The sequence below is a fragment of the Amblyraja radiata genome, chromosome 12, assembly GCF_010909765.2.
Source record: "Amblyraja radiata isolate CabotCenter1 chromosome 12, sAmbRad1.1.pri, whole genome shotgun sequence".
Lineage (NCBI taxonomy): Eukaryota > Metazoa > Chordata > Chondrichthyes > Rajiformes > Rajidae > Amblyraja > Amblyraja radiata.
Genome location: NC_045967.1, coordinates 19,445,882 through 19,465,135, shown reverse-complemented (window position 1 = coordinate 19,465,135; position 19,254 = coordinate 19,445,882). Strand labels below are relative to the sequence as shown.

Here is a 19,254-nt window from a genome sequence, read left to right as displayed (position 1 = left end):
TCTGTTTCCACACTGTATTAATCTATGTCTCTATCTAAGTCTAGTTCAAAATCTATAGCTGAATTCATGAGCTTCAAGTCAGTAAATCTGGCATATCATTGAACATCTAAGCCAGAGCTGATGTCCAGATAAATATTTCGGCCACAGGTAGTAATCATTCTAAACAACCAGTGGTACCACCACTGCCATGACCTCTGCTTTTAATATAAAGGTTATCTCATTTAGTCAGCAATTTAACCACCCATACCAACAAGGGGGCTGAAACAACAGAGTATGGATCAGGTAATCAGGTGTGCGACAGAATACCCATCAATAGGCAGGATACGTGCAGCTGCAACAAAGTTCAAGACACATATTCAAGACAGAGCAGTTCAATTAGTCATCTCTCCGGCTACCAGGACAATATGCTAGCCAGCCTCCCCCACATTGACTTCATATATGCTTCACGCTGCCACGGGAAAGCATAATCAAGAACTGCTTTGAGATAAATCGCTGCCGTCCCTGGATTATATTGTGAAATTTGCTGGCTACCAATGTAGAAATATCACAGCCGGAATAGTGGCAGTCCATTTCTACCTCAGTGAACTTGCCAGTTCCATTCCCTATTCCAAGAGATTTCAATGTGTGCTTGTGTTATTGTTGGGCTGAAAAGGATTAGACCTGGCTTAAGTGGTGAACAAATTTGTCATCACTGAATGGTTACTCAGTATGGCATCCTGTCTGAGGGCCAGTGGCAACTGTTGAATAGACTGAAGAATGTCGTGACTCCAGAAGGCAGAGAACAGGAATGAAATTTGAGGAGGGGCAGCAGGCAAAATATAATTCAATGAAGACATGCATTCATATGTATGTACTGTCCTAAATGGCAAACCTTGTAAAAGAAATATTGCACAAGGTGTGATATCCGGATATAGTACAAATGTCCATGAGTGAGCAGCAGTTTTTGTAGGTGTTTAAACTTTGGTATTGCATAATCACTATTTCTGGCTGCTTGACGTCCTTCCTTGCCCTTTAAGCCTGAAATACAAGAAAATAAATTTAAGTGTTTCAAGACATATTTGCATCTCTACTGAAATAATCAATAAAATAAAAGCTGCAATCAAAAAAATAGCAGCAATGCAACAAATATAAAACAAATACTAAATGCCAAGGACTAAATTACTTTATAGGGATTTTTCTCAAATGTGGGTACAGGTTCTATTGTTGCTCTGTAACTATAAAACATCAATGAGATAAAAAGTTGCTCTGCCCGTTGAGCTTGTCCCAACATTCAATATTGTGGTCAATCTTCCCCTTCCTTTTCTCACCTGATCCCACATTCCTCAGCTCCCTTCATAACAAAAAAATATTAACCTCATCCTTGATAATATGCAATGAAGATTATCGAACCTCCAGCAGTAAAAAAATATACAGAGGTTCACAATTCCATGCTCGATAATCAAACTCGTGCTACTTTACAGCACCCTTCTAGGAAGAAAGGTCCACCCTCAGGGGTCTGAAATTATTCAAATACCTCGGAATGTAAAAGGGTTATATACAGTATTCACAATAGAACTGATTCAATAATCAGTTCCCTGGATTATGTGTATTGCTTAAATGTTGATGGAATGATGCCAGTGAAAGCTACAAATGAAATCACAAACTATTCACAAATAATGCTGCCAACTGGTTGGTGATTACTCTTATTGTTCTGTTCTGACTCCAGAATATTTTCTTACCAATCCCAACATGTGCCTCCAGAACCATACTGACATCATTTGCACCGTCACCAATGGCTAAAGTAATGGGATGCTCTTTTGTGTTTTTCACCAGTTTTACAATCTGCAATAAAAAGACGAAAGTGCTTTGTTTCTTTGTATTGTTAAAAGATTCCCACTAACAGGATCAAAATGTTATAATTCATATATACAGAATGATATAGATTGTGATACCATGTCACCTTAATAGTACTAGTATTTCCGAAGGCAAGAGATGAAATTGATCTTTCAACAACAAAGTGGGTGGGGACCAAGTTTTGTTTTATAGTATATTTTGAATTAATGGACAGCAAATGATGAAAATTGAGACATGGGATAAAGAAGTGAATATTATGAGTCTGAAGAAGGGTTTAGGCCCGAAACGTTGTATATTTATTTCGCTCCATAGATACTGCCGCACCAGCTGAGTTTCTCCAGCATTTTTGTCTACCTTTGATTTTCCAGCATCTGCAGTTCCTTCTTGAACAAGTGACTATTATGGACAGGATACCATGATGGCTGAGAAAGCTTTATCTTGTAAGTGGAAAGGGGAGATCATAATTAGCCAAACAAATTATCCCATGTTAGTGATGAAGACCTGTTCAATGTAAACATTTGGTATCATCATCACTGGCATTAATTCTGATGAAGAGATTGTATTGTATGGGATGACCACAGAAAAATGCATGCATATAACAGTGAAGGATGGAAGGATGTATACATGAATAGACAACAGTCAAACAACAGCAATAAGTCAGTATACCTGCGCTTTCTGTAACGGTGCCATGCGGCAACACAAGACAGCAGTACACCTCTGGCATATTTGCAACAACAGGTTTTTGTAGTTACTTGTACCACCGTCTTGGGTTGGTTTCAGTATTAAGGACAGGGCAGCACCATCAATGATCAAGCCATATTCCTGTGTAACAGACCAACTTCTAGAATAGAAATTAGTGGAAATCTTTTAAAATGTGATGAACAATTCTAATAGAGAAGTTCCCCTCCACACCCCAACATGTCACTGATGTGATCAAAATAACATTTGATGCAGTTCATATGTTCTGCCACTAGATGCCACTGCCCCTCAAGCACTGAGCCGGCATTCACTGAAGCCGTTGACTTGACTTGCAACAATCACTACAAAGGGTTTAAATGTTCATTGCTTAATTCGCAAATGAGAATATTTCACCACATTAATTAATTTATTTGGCTTTCTTACAGTAATAAAGATACTTCACAGTATTATTGTCAGGAATCAAGAGTGTTTAATTGTCATAGGTACTGACAGTAGTCTGGCATGGAACTTCATAGATATATTCGGGAAAGTGACCAATGCTTGGTCAAACAGATTGCAGGGAGTGACTGAAAGTAATTCAAGAACTGAAAGACTAGGCAGCTGATGCTCTGCCACCAATGACCGACTAAAATGGAATATGCACCTTATAATAAGAACACCAAACCACCAGCAGTCCCAATATCATCAAATTCAGGGCTGAACTCAAGTGTTACAAAACATAAACAAGATCGCAATTTGCCAGGCTATAACAGGAGATTAAGGTTTTTAAAAGGACTGGTGTGATAGATAGACAAAACTTCTGCCTGCATGAGAGTCATCCACAAGGGATCATGGCCATGGAAACAACCTCGGGATCTGATGTGACCTCAGTTGAAGGTCTCGCCCAAAAGCAGAACCTCTGTGCAATACTTCATCAATACAGCATTGGTGTGCGAGCTTCTATCTTTGTGTTAAAATCTCTGGACTAAGAATTTAATCCACAACTTTTTGACTTGGGTGAGAAATAAAGAGAAAGTTTCGAAATGTCATACCTCAAAAGGCTTGCAGAGGAACATCGCTTGTCTTGGACAACCACCTTGTGGAGTTCTAGCAGCAGCTCGTGGATTTTCTCCGCGCCTCTTGCTCTGTACGTCTCAATGTTTTTGGTCGTCAGCTCTAAAAGCTTCATATTGGTATGAAAAAGCCTGCAGGCAAAACACGTGGCCTTTGCAGTTTCCATCTTGTCCCCTGTGAGTACCCAAACATTCATACCTGCAGAGTGCAGGGCTTCTATAGTTTCTGCAGCTTGATCTTGGAGCCTTGCCAAAGGGGAAAATAAAGGAAAACTATCAGAAATTTGATTTGTAAAAATTAAATATACCAAGAATTAATTTGCATTTTTTCCTTGTATGGACAAATATTTACTGTATGCCCAAAATCGCTGCAGTTGTCGTTATTAACCATGCCTATTTCTGGTTTTCCAGTGGATATGTCTCCAAACTACCCAAAGCAGAAAGTAGATTAGTTATTTACTGTAAGTATAAAATAGGCAAAAATACCAAGATCACTCAGGTCGGGGAGAAGAGGAAAGTTACAGATTTAGGACAATGAGTCTTCCCCATAATTTGGAGACAATCATTCATTCACTTGAACTATTCAATCTTATGCAGTTATACAGCACAGATAAGACTCTCTGGCCGCACTTGTCCAAGCCGACCAATATGTCTATCTAGCCCTATTTGCCTGTGTTTTGCCATATCCCTCTAAACCTTGTTTATGCATGTACGATTATAATGTTTAAAAGAAGTTTAGACATGTACATGCTTTCTCCAGCAGTTCATTCCATAAACCAACTATCCGCTGTGTGAAAGTTGCCCTCTAGTTCCTTGTAAATCTTTTTCTTCTCGCCTTAAATCTAGCCTCAAGACTGCCCTAGCCTGCGGGAATGACAGATCATCCACATTATCTATATCCAGCATGATTTTATAAACATCCAAGATCACCCCTTAACCTCTGATGCTCCAGTGAAAACAACCCAGGTCTATCCTGCTTCTCATAGAATATAATATAAAACAGTATAGCACAGGAACTGGCCCCTCAGCCGACAATGTCCGTGTCGAATATGACAGTTCTGAATCCAAACAACCACGTCACTGTGAATCCTATGCATCATATTCTTCAGGATCAGTTAGCCAGGATGGACCTTGTCAGATGCCTTACTGGCATCTATGCTGTCCACATAGAAAACATCCTGTGCTCTACTGTCACTCAGCTTTGTCACCTCTTCAAAAAACACAATCAATCCTTATAACTCACTCTCGAGTCCTAGTAACATCCTGGTCAATCTTCTCTGCACCCGTTTCAGATTAATGACATCATTTGTACAGTTGGGTTTTTCTTTAATATGATGCCTGACCAGAAGGATCAACTTTAATTTTTACTAGACCAAGTGGGACCCGTTGGGTCCCATCCTCTCAACGCGCGGTTGCGGGGGAGGGCGGCCTGCGACGTCACACACACACACTAACCACCACTCCCCCCCCCCCCCCACACACACACACACCTCTTGATATTATATTAATATTATTTATTCGCTCCTTTTACCCCATCCCCACCCTATCCACTCACGCAAAGCCTCCAACTCGCAGGCGCGTCTAGAGAAGGAGAGGGAGGGGGTAGAGAGAGAGGGCAGAGACAGAGAGAGAGGGGCAGATACAGAGAGAGGGACAGAGACAGAGAGAGAGGGGCAGAGAGAGAGAGACGGGCAGGGACAGAGGGGAGGGGAGAGAGACAGGGAGAGAGAGGGGGGGAAAGAGAGGGGAGGGGGGAGAGAGAGGGGGAGAAGGAGGGGGAGAAGGAGGGGGAGAAGGAGGGGGAGTCGGAGGGAGGAGAGAGAGGGGGAGAGGAGGGGGAGAGAGGGGGGGAGAGGGTGGGAGGAGAGTGAGGGTGGGGGGAGAGAGAGGGCGGGGGGATAGAGTGGGTGGGGGGAGAGAGGGGAGTGAGAGAGGGTGGAGAGAGGGGGGAGAGAGAGGGTGGAGAGAGGGTGGAGAGAGGGTGGAGAGAGGGGGGTGAGAGGAGGGGGGAGAAGAGGGGGGGAGGAAGAGGAGACAGGGAGAGGAGTCGGGGAGAGGAGGATGAGGAGAGGAGGGGGGGAGAGGAGGGTGGGGGGAGAGGGGGAGGGAGAGGAGGGGGGGAGAGGAGGGGGGGAGAGGAGGGGAGCGGGGCGGGGCGGGCGGCAGCCGGGAGAGCAGCCAAGCCCAGCCGAGACAGCGCAATGAAGAATGGCACGCGGAGCAGACCCATTGTGACATCTTCATCGAAAGACAGCGGTTTTTAATTAAAGTTTTTCCAGATTTTTGAACATTTTCATTAATAACTCGAGAAATAAATAATTAATTTTTCAGGTAATGCTATTTCGGACTCCACGGGAAAAATATGTAAAAATGTTACCGTTAGCACGTCGTTTTTTCGAGAAGATGTGATTACACACAAACAACACACACACAAATAACTACACATCCAAGATCAAATGTTTAATAGTTACTAGACCAAGTGGGATCCCTAGGGTCCCTGTCACACGGGAGGCCTGGTCCCTCGACGCAACCCATTCCCTAACGCAATATTCCACCACTCACCCATCGCCCCCACGGGAGGCCTGGTCCCCCAACGCAACCCCATTCCCCAACGCAATATTCCACCACTCACCCATAGCCGACAACTGCGCAGGGACTGCTCATTTCGCCTTATTCACCCTCCCTCATTTTCAAACTTAAAAACAAAATCCAATTGCAACTTGCTAGCTAGCAGAACTTAGTGTACTGTGACTTAAAAAAAAAGCATTTGCGCTTGCTAGGGTTAGCAGGACTCAGTGTACTTAGATAGCAACAATGTTGTGAGCAGGGTTACAATCCCATTGTGATGTCACAGCTGTAAGCACAGGGAATAAGCGAAAGACAGTTGTTTTTTTCCAGGTTTTTTGAGATTTTTGAACATTTTCATTAATAACTCGAGAAATAAAGCACAACATTTTGAGATAAGGCGCTTTTTGACTTCACTGGAAAAAGAGAGGAGGGAAAGAAAGGAGGGGGGAAAGAGAGGAGGGGGGAGAGAGGGGGGGAGGGGGAGGTGGGGGGCGAGAGGTGGGGGGAGGGGGGAAGAGGGGGGTGTGGAAGTGAGGCCGGGAGAGAGAGCCCGGGGGGAAGAGAGCCCGGCGGACAGAGAGCCCAGGGGGGAGAGAGCCCAGGGATAGAGAGAGCCCAGGGGGAGAGAGAGCCCAGGGGGGAGAGAGGGCCCGGGAGGACTCTCTAGAATTTAGGAGATTGAGGGGGGATCTTATAGAAACTTACAAAATTCTTAAGGGGTTGAACAGGCTAGATGCAGGAAGATTGTTCCCGATGTTGGGGAAGTCCAGGACAAGGGGTTACAGCTTAAGGATAGAGGGGAAATCTTTTAAGACCGTGATGAGAAAAACATTTTTCACACAGAGAGTGGTGAATCTCTGGAACTCTCTGCCACAGAAGGTAGTTGAGGCCAGTTCATTGGCTATATTTAAGAGGGAGTTAGATGTGGCCCTTGTGGCTAAAGGGATCAGGGGGTATGGAGAGAAGGCAGGTACGGGATACTGAGTTGGATGAACAGCCATGATCATATTGAATGGCGGTGCAGGCTCGAAGGGCCGAATTACCTACTCCTGCACCTATTTTCTATGTATCTATGTATCTAGGAGAGAGAGCCTGGGGGGGGGGGAATAGTGAGTTGGCGACCTAGTTGCCGAGAGAAAGCCCCGAGAGAAAGAGATGCCCGAGCGTCTTTTGAATAACGGGGGGGTGGAGGGAGAGGTGGGGGGGTGACGTCACTTGCAGCGCTAGCAAGACGGCAGCAAGCAGATCCATTGTGATGTCATCACCGAAAGAGCCGGTTTATTGTCAAAGTTTTGTCGGATTTGTGAACATTTTCATAAATAACTCGAGAAATAAAGCTTGGAATTTTCAGATATGGCGATTTCCGACTCCAGGCAATAAATCTCCATCGGAATATGTGAAAATTTTACTGTTAGCGCTTTGTTTTTTCGAGAAGATGTGATTACACACAAACCCACACACAAATAAAGAAACATGATCAGTGTTTTAAGTATATAAGGTATGTTATGGAATTCAAATTAATCCCTCTGGAGCATTATTTCATATTGATAAACTTGGAATATAAACGGAAAATGTTGTGGCCACCCTTCTCTCCCTCACCTGACTCATCTGCCAATCAACCCATCCTTATCTGGATCCACCACTTACTAGCTCTCACCCCACCCCTTCCAATCACTTCTTTTTATCAGTTATCTTCCCTCTACACTAACAGTCCGAAGGGGGGTCTGACCTTAATGCCATGGTTCATTTCCCTTGAGTGATGATGCCTGATCTGCTTCATAGGATATGAGGATGGACTGCCTGCAGTCATAACAGACACAGACACCATTTGGTTTGAAGAAGGAAACTTTACTAGAGGTTATCCAGATAACCTGCACCCTGATCTCTGTATTTATCACTGTGCCCCTGCTGACTACAGCTGATCACCTTCCATTACTTTAAAGGTCATCGCTTTCACTCAATACTTAATACCCAGGCTGAGTTTAGAATTTTTTGATTGTCCCTCTCATTACATCAATTTTTGATTCAACAGAGGAAGGGAATTAGCAATTCAAGGAGGAATATCTCAGAATGAATACATCCTGAAATAGGCTTAAATATAATGATTCATGAAATAAATATTTGATGTATGATGTGATGCTCGCTAGATTGACTTTGCACAGTACCTTCCACCTAACAACGGAACAGTGCAGCAAGTATAAAAATAGGAATTTTTGTATGAGCTACATTTCAATAGTTTGAAAACTTTCCTTCAATCAAATTTTTTTCTGATCATCAAGTTTTCCTAGAATTTACATAATATTAACTATGTCAGGGAGTGATGGTTGGGATGTTTACACATAATTTACATTCAAATATTGAAAAATCCCATTGCCTTTCTTTCCAAATATGGATTGATTGAAGAAGGAGCAAAGAATTGCCGAGGCTGGTTTACACAAAAAGACACAAAGTGCCAAAGTAACTCAGCAGGTCAGGCAGCATCTCTGGAGAAGTTGGGATTGGTGACGTTTCAGGTCGGGGCGCTTCCTCAGACTCTTCTTCTTCCACCACAATCAGTCTGAAGAAGGGTCCCAGGGAAACATCACCTATCCATGTTCTCCATGCTGCCCGACTCACAGAATTAATCCTGCACTTTGTGTCCTTTTATAGCTTGAAACATTAACTATTTTCTTGTTCACAGATTACATTGCCTCAAGTTTCTGTCCTTTCCAATGAAAAGGCAATTAACAAGGGTCATTTCAAGATCAAGGTCAGTTTATTGTCACATGTACCAATTGAGGAACAGTGAAATTCAAATTACCATTCCAATTGCTATCCACATGAGAAAGCCATATATGTTTTATCACCAAACCACCACCCTTCACCTTTTTGCTAATAGTAATAGAGATATGCAGTCCAGCTAGAAGCATCCAAGGACAAAGGCTCCTAGCATAGAATATACAGTTGCATTATTAATGCAACTGTTCACTCAAAATACTTACTTATCCTCCACTGCTGTTGCTCCAATTAAATGCAAACCATTTTCAATATCATCATAAGCTTCTGCTAGCTTTTCGTCTCTGTCCTTTAGAGCCATTTGGGCAGCATGAAGCTGTGCACTGATCTGGTCATATTCATTCTGAGTAAGTTCTTTATAAGCGACACATAGTGTTCTTAAACCATCCTGAAAAGATATAATTGCAGCACAAATCATGCAACAGGTATTTTTAATCATTAAATGTTATTCATTAATGTAAATCACAAATCACTTTGTGGAGTTTTTTTTTCATTAAATGTCTTATTTTACTGCATTTTGGCCAGTTCAAAATAAACAGATTGCAAACTTGACAGAATGTGTACATTCAAACTGCTAATTGCTAATTTACTGGAAGATCAGCCAGTAAAGCGATCCAAATGAAAAATATAATTCTGTTCTTTTCCACCTGAGCAGATGAGCAATTTGTCTTCATAGCATGGAACCTTTTACAAACTAGTATATGTAGACAGTACATGAAAACAGATTCTTAGCCCAACTCATCCATGCCGACCAAGATGTTAATCTAAGCTGGTTCTATTTGCCTGCCTCTGGCGTATATCCCTCTAAACCTTTCCCATCATGTACCTGTCCAAATGTCTTTTAAATGTTGTTATTGTTCCTGCCTCAAACACACGATGCATATTCCTCCACTCACTATATGAGCTATCTAAAAGCCTCTTAAAATTCCGCCACTATCTGTGGGGCAAGTGTAAAAAACCTACCTCAGATTTCCTTTAACTTTCCATCCTACTTATGCCTCGCCTAATTTTATAAACTTCTATAAGGTCTCTCATCTTTTAATGCTCGAGAGAAAACCACACAAATTATCCAACCGCTCCTTATAGCTAATACCCTCAAATTCAGACAGCAACCTAGTAAACCTCTTCTGCATGCTCTCTAAAGGCTCCACATCCTTCCTGTAATGGGACGATCAGAACAGCACAAAATACTCTCAATGCAACCTAACCAAAGTTTTATAAAGCTGTAACATAACTTTCTGATTCTTACAATCAATGTCACAACCAATGAAAGCAAGCGTACCATATGTCTTTTTTACCACTATCTGCTGGTGTTTCTAATTTCAGGGAGCTATAGACTTTAGAAGTTAAGATTTGAGAATTTTAACTTAGACTAAAGATATATTCAGTCTCAGAATGTTACCATACAGGAGGCTATTCAGCACAGGCTCCTGCAAGTGCAATTCCCTATAATTCAGCAAACTCTTTCAATTCCTGAGTTGTCCTATTCTTTTAAAATTTAAATTTTAAACATGGAATTTTCTAAGTGCGGGAAGGGGGAAATTAAACTAATTCAAGGAAATATAAAATAACTTTTTTTTCCTGAAAAATCTTCAACATATCTTCATTTCAAGGAAGATCTACTCAGCTTCAGGAAAATGTGTTTTTGCTAAAACATCAGTCTAATCTGGACCATGAAACTCAAACTTTGACAAATACAAGTCTGCGAGAAATTGAGATATTCTTCAAGTTCAACCACTTTTTTTGGAGAGATGGAGGAATTACACAAAGATGATTCCATAAAGTATAATGTACAACAAAGTAGCTTTACCTGGAAAGATCATTAATATTCAATTTTATCACCTTGCCAATTAGAAAATGAAGAAATTTCAATATAAAAGCCCAAATTAAATGTCAAGAAAATCATTTATAAAGACACTTTAGATAACCAGGTCTTACCACTGCACAGTGTTCCACATGTAGTTTTATTTCCTCTTGTTTTCCAGCATTCACCCTTGGTAAAACGGAAGAATCCGCTCCCTTACAGAAAAGGAACATTTTTCCTATGGCACAATAAAATAAAGATATCAGAAGTAATGGATTAACTTTTAATAGGAACTAGAACTTGAAGAATTAATGCAACATACAATCTTCTGGAGGGGTTAATAGAGTCAGGTGATAGAGGGATGGTTGAAAATAACCATGGAGGCAGGGAGCTGATAATGGCGACAAAGGGTCTGCTAGTAATAGAATCTGACAGGAAAGGAAGGTGAGAAAAGAACCAAATAAGTGAGGTGCACTGAACATCACCCATACACCCCTCCCATTGGGTTCCCTATAGCTGCTGGTGTACATATGGCTGTCGGAAGGGAGAGTGTACGCTGGCGCGGTTTGGCTGCCGCTGCTCTCTCTTCACATTGTGTTTTTGATTTTTTTGTCTTTGGATCGAATTCTGTCTTTAATTTGTGTATTAGTGATGTCTTTATTATTTATTTTATTCCGATTATATGTTTTTTTTACTCTTGTTAATTTCTGTAAGGTGTCCTTGAGATTTTTGAAAGGCGCCCACAAATAAAATGTATTATTATTATTATTATTATTATTATTATTATTATTATTATTATTATTATTATTATTATATGGTGTACATATAGCTGCTAAATTTGTATAAGAAAATTATAAGCAGTTGAATAAGGGGTGGGAATTAATAAGCTTTGGCTTCTTCCTGCTCCTTTTCGGACACATACAATTTCATTTATTTATAAATATTGTTTATGACACTTTATAAATATTCTTGTTTTGTTTTTTGTTTTTTGTATGCTGTTTCATACTTGCTTTTTATTCTTATATTCTGTTCAAAATAAAGAATTAAATAAATAAATAGATAAATAAATAGATAAATGGATAGATGTTCCCACTATTCCCATTTTCCCACCATACTATTTCGGTCCATGCTTCACCTTCATTTCCTACCAGATTCCATCACCTGTAGCCCTTTGTTACCTCCATGTCAGCTTATCGCTATCTTCTCCTTCACTCTGCCACCTGACTCTAGCTACTCTTCAAACCCTTCCTCACCTGGATCCATCTTATCGCCTGCCAGTTCTTGCACCATTCCTCCTCTTCATATTCGCTAATTCCCCTCTTCCCTCAGTCCTGATGAAGAGTCACAACCCAAAATGACCACTGCCCATTACTCTCCATAGGTGTTACTCAACTCATTGAACTCCTCCAGCAGATTGGTTACTTCAAATTCCAGAATTGGCATTTTTGTCATTATTAATGAATCAATTATATTTCAATCAAATTTTCCAAAATAAAGCTACACATCTACCCATTATTTGTACAAATTGTTAAGCAATAATTTATTTCTATTCTTGCAGATAGTTTTTACTATTGTCATTAAAAGAACACTACCTGAATGATCTTTTACTATTACACTCATGCGTCGGCGAACAGGGTCAAAGCTAAGGATCTGCAGAAGTTCATACCTGTAACAAGATCAACATTTTTTTTACCCTAAAAATCAAACTAAGAATAGGTGACACACAGCAAAAAGCAAAGTGCTGGTGCAACATAGCAGGTCAGGTAACAACTGTACAGGATGCTCGAGGGGTAGAAGCTTGTCACCTCAGTGCGACAAGCTCTTAGATGATATTGCATTAACAATTATTAAATCAACTCATATTTAGTAATACAAACTGATTAAATGCATATGGATCACAATAAAAGGGAGAAATATACATACATTTCAACTTCCTCGTCTCTGTTTTGTACTTTCATCAAATTTTTCTTCATTCCTTGGAAGGTGAAGCCCAACCTGTTATGGAAGAGTCAAGACTTTAATTGGTCGTATGCACATATACACGTTGTGCTTTATTAATACACGAGGAAGATTAGGTTTCAGAGTTACTCAAGAAGTTGTACCACTGGATTATCACAATAAACTTCAAATGCGACCCTGTGACAACTTTCATTTCAGATTTTCATGCCTTGCCTATTTTCTGTGCATTCTTTGGTTCCTTCTTGCCAAGTACTAAAGTAGACAGACACAAAATGCTAGAGTAATTCAGCAGACCAACAGCATCTCTGCAGAGAAGGAATGTGTGATGTTTCGGATTGAGACCCTTCTTCAGACTTGAAACGCCACCCATTCCTTCTCCCCAGAGATGCTGCCTGTCCTGCTGAATTACTCCAGCATCTTGTGTCTATCTTCGGTGTAAACCAGCATCTGCAGATCCATCCTACACAAGTACTAAAGTAGTTTGTCGTAAGGACAAAGTGTAATGATGTACCCTCAATGTTATAATTAAAAAATATTTTGCGGAAGTGACCATTAGGTAATAACATCGCTAATGAAGCTGCCTGACCTGCTGAGTGTTTCCAGCTTGCTTCTTTCAAAAAAGAAAAAAATGTTACAAGTTACAAACAATACAGTCCATCAAACAAAATACTCTTTTTGACCCTACTTAGACAATAGGCCTGACTTTGGGGTGAACATGGGGTGGGGACTGGACATTGTGCCTTCCTCCACAGTGCTATCCACTGTGGGGGGATGATTTTTTTTTTTTTGTCTAACTGTAGTCCTGTAGGTCTGTGTCCAAGATGGCTGCCGTGAAGGGAGAGTGGACGCTGGCACGAATTGGTTGCCGCTGCTCTCTCTTCACACTGTGTTTTTGATTTTCTGTTTTTGGATTGAATTCTGTTTTTAATTTGTGTCATTGTGATGTCTTTAATTACTTGTTTTACTCCGATTATATGTTTTAATTTCGATTACTATGTAAGGTGTCCTTGAGATTTTGTATGAAAGGCGCCCATTAAATATAAAATTTATTATTATTATTACTTTAAATGTTTGGATTCTTACGCTTTAGCTCCTTGTATTAAAGCAACTTCATCAGGAGAGGATGAGATGTATGTGCATTGGGTCCCTTGCTGCTTTACCAAGCCGTCAACTTTGTCCTCGACTTTTATCTGAACAGTGTGGCATAGACACAAAGCACGAAAGAACAGCTCTTCTTTTTCCTAAAAAGCACATTTATTGCACCAAAGATGAGATTTGAACCAACATTCATGCTCAAATTAAAAGATATAACATGCTACGAGTTTCAAAACATTTTAGACAGTCAAAAAGGATGATTAAACAAACTGACCAGATCGATCCGAAAGATCATTTACTTTATTGCTTAGATAAGTTATGCTGGTTTGAAACCGACAGTCCCCATTGACTGAACAACGCAAGGCCCAGAGGAATTTATGCACCTTCACCCAGATTCACTCCCCCTCCTGCTAAAAGGGATTTGGAAAGACACAGACTACATAGTTAGTCTCTAAAACTGCTTATTGTTGCCCTAAATGTAGCTGAATGGCTATATGAAATAATTACACACATCGTTGGGATAGTAAATTCAGATCAGCTATCAGAAATATGTAATGTGCCAAGTAGTATAACAGAAATGACCAAGAATCATAAATATGTTATCAAGTTAAATTAAAAGACACAATACCTACACAGCTGAGGGATTGGTTTGAAATTGTTAGCAAATCAATAATAACTATATTTAAAGTTATAAAAGACAGCAAGATTATTTACCTTTCCAGCCATTCCACAGATTCTACGATGGGGACCATCAGTTGAAGAAAGGCCATCTACAACCGACAATTCAACTCCTACGTGTTTATATTTGAATCCATCTATACAACATTCAATAAATTCCATGTTGTTCTCTGTCAGGGTTCCCGTTTTATCAGTGAACACATACTCGATCTGTAATCAGTAGGGTGGAAGTGGGGAGAAAATACATACATTCACAATCTATTTATGTCAATTCAGGAAGTACTAATCATTTTGAGCTGTCTACAGTGAAAAGTACAAGATTTGAAAATTAATGCAACATAACAAAACTAGCAGAAATTAAAAAAAAAAGTTAAAACACAGCAGGAAACATGTTTTAAACAAGTTAGCCTCTAAGGGATTATTTTTTGCATATAGCACAGAAACATGCCCTCGGTCCACCAATTCTGTGTTGACCACCAAGCACTTATTTACCATTAGATTAAAAATAACATCATGAAAATGAAATTGCATTTTAACCTGGTAAAATCATTTGCAAGTCAATGTAAGAACGTGCTCACAAGACGTTAAATGGCAAGTCCACAATAAAGATACTTTTACAAAAAAATCACAAAATAAACAAGAACAATGGAAAGTAAAATTGAAAATAAACAAGAAATGTTCTCTGATACGAACCTGTCCCAGCTCTTCGTTGAGATCAGATGTGTTCACCAGTGCACCTTCACCCAAATGATCATCATACATATCTTTATCCCATGTAATGAAGTATGAACCCAAGAATTTCTGCATCTCCACAGTGACATACATGGAGACAGGAATAATGAAATTGAAGAGTACCATGTAGGAGAGGAAGTCGGTGAACATCTTGATAAACTGTGAATAGAACAGATCATAAGCTAACTGTTTGGAAACAGTTGGCTGACTGCCTATATCTCCCAATATAAAATATTTTTTAGTTCTATCCTTTTGTCTTAATGTCTAAAAATTGCTTGATCAACCATTGATCAACTTGGTCAATCATGGTTGTTACTTCCCAATGTTTACACGTAAAATTGAAAGAAACTGAAGACAAACATTACACAGCAATCAATTCCAAACTTAAATGTAACCAATTCAGTCTTGGAGTTATTTATTATTGCAACTAAATGCTTTATCTGGTGTTTGTCAAAGCCTGTCCATGTTGATAACTCTTTAGATCAACTCCATTCAAGACAAAGTTTAATTTTACCATACATTATATAATGTTACATATTTTATATATAATAATACTCAACAGCAGCAGTTTCCATACATCGAGGTTTTTTTTCATACAGATTTTTTTTTTTTATTGTGCATTGTATCCTCTAACAGTTCCTTTGTGAAAATTAAATAGGAAAGATTGCTGAAAATTGATTTGATGGTAAACAGTACTACCAGATCCTTGTGTTGGAACGATCTGCAGATGCTCGTTTATATCGAATATAGACACAAAATGCTGAAGTAACTCAGTAGGTCAGGCATTTCTGGAGAAAAGAAATAGCTAATGTTTTGGTCTAAAGAAGGTCTTCAGGGTCTGAAAACAGGTTCCAGGTACAGCAAGCAGTGACAGGTACAGCAGGCAGTGAAGAAAGCCTTCATTGCGAGAGGATTTGAGTTTAGGGGCAAGGAGGTCCTACTACAGTTGTACAGGGCCCTGGTGAGACCGCACCTGGAGTATTGTGTGCAATTTTGGTCTCCTAATTTGAGGAACGATATTATTGCTATTGAGGGAGTGAGGCGTAGGTTCACCAGGTTAATTTCCGGGATGGCGGGACTGACGTATGATGAAAGAATGGGTCGACTGGGCTTGTATTCGCTGGAATTTAGGATGAGAGGGGATCTTATAGAAACATATACAATTCTTAAGAGGATTGGACAGGTTATATGCAGGAAAAATGTTCCTGATGTTGGGGGAGTTCAGAACCAGGAGTTACAGTTTAAGAATAAGGGGTAGGCCATTTAGTACTGAGATGAGGAAAAATGTTTTCACCCAGAGAGTTGTGAATCTGTGGAATTCTCTGCCACAGAAGGCAGTGGATGCCAATTCACTGGATGTTTTCAACAGAGAGTTAGATTTAGCTCTTAGGGCTACGGGAATCAAGGGATATGGGGAAAAAGCCGGAACGGGATACTGATTTTGGATGATCAGCCACAATCATATTGAATTGCGGTGCTGGCTCGAAGGGCCGAATGGCCTACTCCTGCACCTATTTTCTATGTTTCTATGTTTTCTATGTTTCTGTGGTTCCGACCTGAAGCGTCACCTAATCCTTTTCTCCATAGATGCTGCCTGACACGCTGAGTTACTTCAGCATTTTGTGTCTACCATCAGAATCTTAATTCCTAACAACCCAAGCCCAAAACACAATATAAAAAGAACTGCTCCAGAAAAAGCGGGAAAGGACTCAGTTGGGAAATCCAAGCTATTCATAACTTAAAAAAAACACAAAGTGATGGAGTAACTCAGCCGGTCAACTCAGCAGGTAGAGTAACTCAGCAGGCAGCATCTCTGGAGGACATGGATAGGTGACGTTTTGGGTCTGGATCCTTCTTCAGGCTGATTGAAGTATGTGGTCTAATCGCAGTTGTTGTCCCGAACCAAAACATCGCCTATCCATGTTCTCCAGAGAAGCTGCCTAATCTGCTCAGTTACTCCTGAACTATCTGTTTTGGTAAGCCAGCAATTGCAGTTCCTAACCATAACTTTTCTTTTAAATAATGATTTTGTGGGTTAGGATTATTAGTGTCTTGAACATTTGATATAATGTTTAGTTCATGAAAATGAAATTACAATTGGACTGTTGAAATGAAAAGAACAGAATCAGTAAGATGGTTAATCATCCTTAACTACCAACGAGCAAAAGTTATTAAACAAACATCATCACCATCCTTATTTAATACAAATCTTCCATTTGAGTACAAAGTCATTGTTTTAAATGTACTTGCCTTGTTTGTATTTTTTTCTTTTAAGCTATACCATGGTTCATCATTTGTAGGATCAAGTTGCCAGATGTGCTTCAATGTAGTGCCTACCAAAGATTTACTGACCAATATGCTCAAATATACAATTAAAAATGCATTAATAGACCTGCAAGGGAATAGCAAAAATAAAAAAAGGGAAATTAAAATGATTGTACCAGGAATCGTTGAGAATACAACAGGAACCATTATTGTGTTTAATGTAGATACTTCTAGTTTCCATTGTCCCTTGCACAATGACCCAATCTCTGCTGTTGTTTCGCTTTTCAACATTCTGTACTCCGACAACTTAATACACCTGGTTTACTACTGTATCAAATTATCTGCTGCATTCTAACAAATTAATCAGTCTTCATTTGAGGCATTTCTCTCTGCATCTCTGTATTTTTCCTATACCGCCTCTTCGATTGTTATTAAAATTCACAATCTACAATATGTGTAAAAACTAACCTGTCAGTAACCTTCGGGATCTTTATTAATCTCAAAAGTTTTCCCTTAAAAATATTGCACAATAAAGTCCAAACTTGAGTCAATTTCAGAACATATATGCCAACATGTTAAGTGGAAGAATTACAAAATTCCACAAATAATGTTTATGTTGGAATGATAAACCATTACTTCTCCACCACTGATCGTTTCTGTGATTTTCCTTGGTAGTTCAATGCCATTTTGGTTTCCATCCCAGTATATATGGAAACACCTGCAATCCACATAATAGACAAAGGAATGTTTTTTCTTCAGTACACACAAGCACTTTATTATTGAAAACATTTGAAAAATAGCTTTAGTTCTGGAGTATACAGCCTTGCAGAGAACATAAAAGATTCACAATGAAGCAGATCTTCTAGAAAAATAAATTATAACTAAAGTCTTTCCCAATGCTTTACGTAAATACAATTATTTTCATATTTAGGCATACAAATTTACCATATATCTTGTCAGTGTTTTTCAAGGTTGCTCCTCTCAGCAGCAGGTTCTCGGGACCCAAAGATCTAACATAAATAGGCAAAGCTCAAATTCAGATTTAAGGTAGAAAATAATCTGAACAACAGCTGGAACATCCCTTGAAACAAGTCAGTCAGGAACTTGGGCAAGAGCATCTGCACATACTTCTGAAAACATGTCTTTGATCAACCAAGCTACTCAGTGTCTGCAGGCATATTTTAAAGACCTCATCATTAACTGCTGTAAAAGAGTACAAATAAAGCAAAGCCGATGCATCCCATGGTGCAAAGGATTTGTATTTTTCAAGGCGGGTATAACTGGATGAATATTAGTCAGCAGACTGTTTATCTGCATAAAATTTACATTGTACTGTAGGAGTATTAATCAAACAAATATTCATTTAGATTGCACTATGAAACTTTCAAAGCTAACATTTGAAAAATGGGACCACCAAATTGGATTACAATATCAAATATAATATTCTGCAACCTTTTATTTTAAAACTTAAGAGAATACATCCATCCAGATAAACTGCTGTTAGAAACCTGAAAGTTTTTTAAATCAATAGTCATAAATTACATAAGTAAATAGCAACCATTCACATGTAACATTTACCTTGCAACTGGCTCTTGTATATCACTGAAAACATGAATTCGTCCAACAAACCTGCAATCAAATGTCACATTACTGTTTTTAAACCCAAGAATTTGATTTAAAATACAAAAGCAAAATACATATTTTCTTGAGAGTAAAGGCAGTTGCCAAAATAATGCATTGATGTGCTTCTGTTGCAATGACTAAATTATTGCAGTCACTAAATTAACGTGACCT

The 19,254-nt window shown here is 39.4% G+C and overlaps 1 protein-coding gene across 4 annotated transcripts in view; it reads right to left on the bottom strand.

Moving 5' to 3' along the window:
• The window catches only part of atp11c (ATPase phospholipid transporting 11C), a 111,972-nt gene that overhangs the window by 26,852 nt on the left and 65,866 nt on the right, over window positions 1–19,254 (bottom strand). For all 4 annotated transcript variants that reach the window (XM_033030297.1, XM_033030298.1, XM_033030299.1 and 1 more), the window contains 15 exons: window positions 19,039–19,089; window positions 18,406–18,470; window positions 18,097–18,178; window positions 17,446–17,587; window positions 15,157–15,354; window positions 14,500–14,673; window positions 13,774–13,931; window positions 12,655–12,726; window positions 12,324–12,397; window positions 10,866–10,969; window positions 9,134–9,315; window positions 3,564–3,830; window positions 2,500–2,674; window positions 1,719–1,821; window positions 872–1,017 (listed from right to left, as the gene is read on the bottom strand). In XM_033030297.1, the coding sequence (XP_032886188.1) occupies window positions 872–1,017; window positions 1,719–1,821; window positions 2,500–2,674; window positions 3,564–3,830; window positions 9,134–9,315; window positions 10,866–10,969; window positions 12,324–12,397; window positions 12,655–12,726; window positions 13,774–13,931; window positions 14,500–14,673; window positions 15,157–15,354; window positions 17,446–17,587; window positions 18,097–18,178; window positions 18,406–18,470; window positions 19,039–19,089 (1,993 nt within the window). The remainder of the gene's footprint in view (window positions 1–871; window positions 1,018–1,718; window positions 1,822–2,499; window positions 2,675–3,563; window positions 3,831–9,133; window positions 9,316–10,865; window positions 10,970–12,323; window positions 12,398–12,654; window positions 12,727–13,773; window positions 13,932–14,499; window positions 14,674–15,156; window positions 15,355–17,445; window positions 17,588–18,096; window positions 18,179–18,405; window positions 18,471–19,038; window positions 19,090–19,254) is intronic.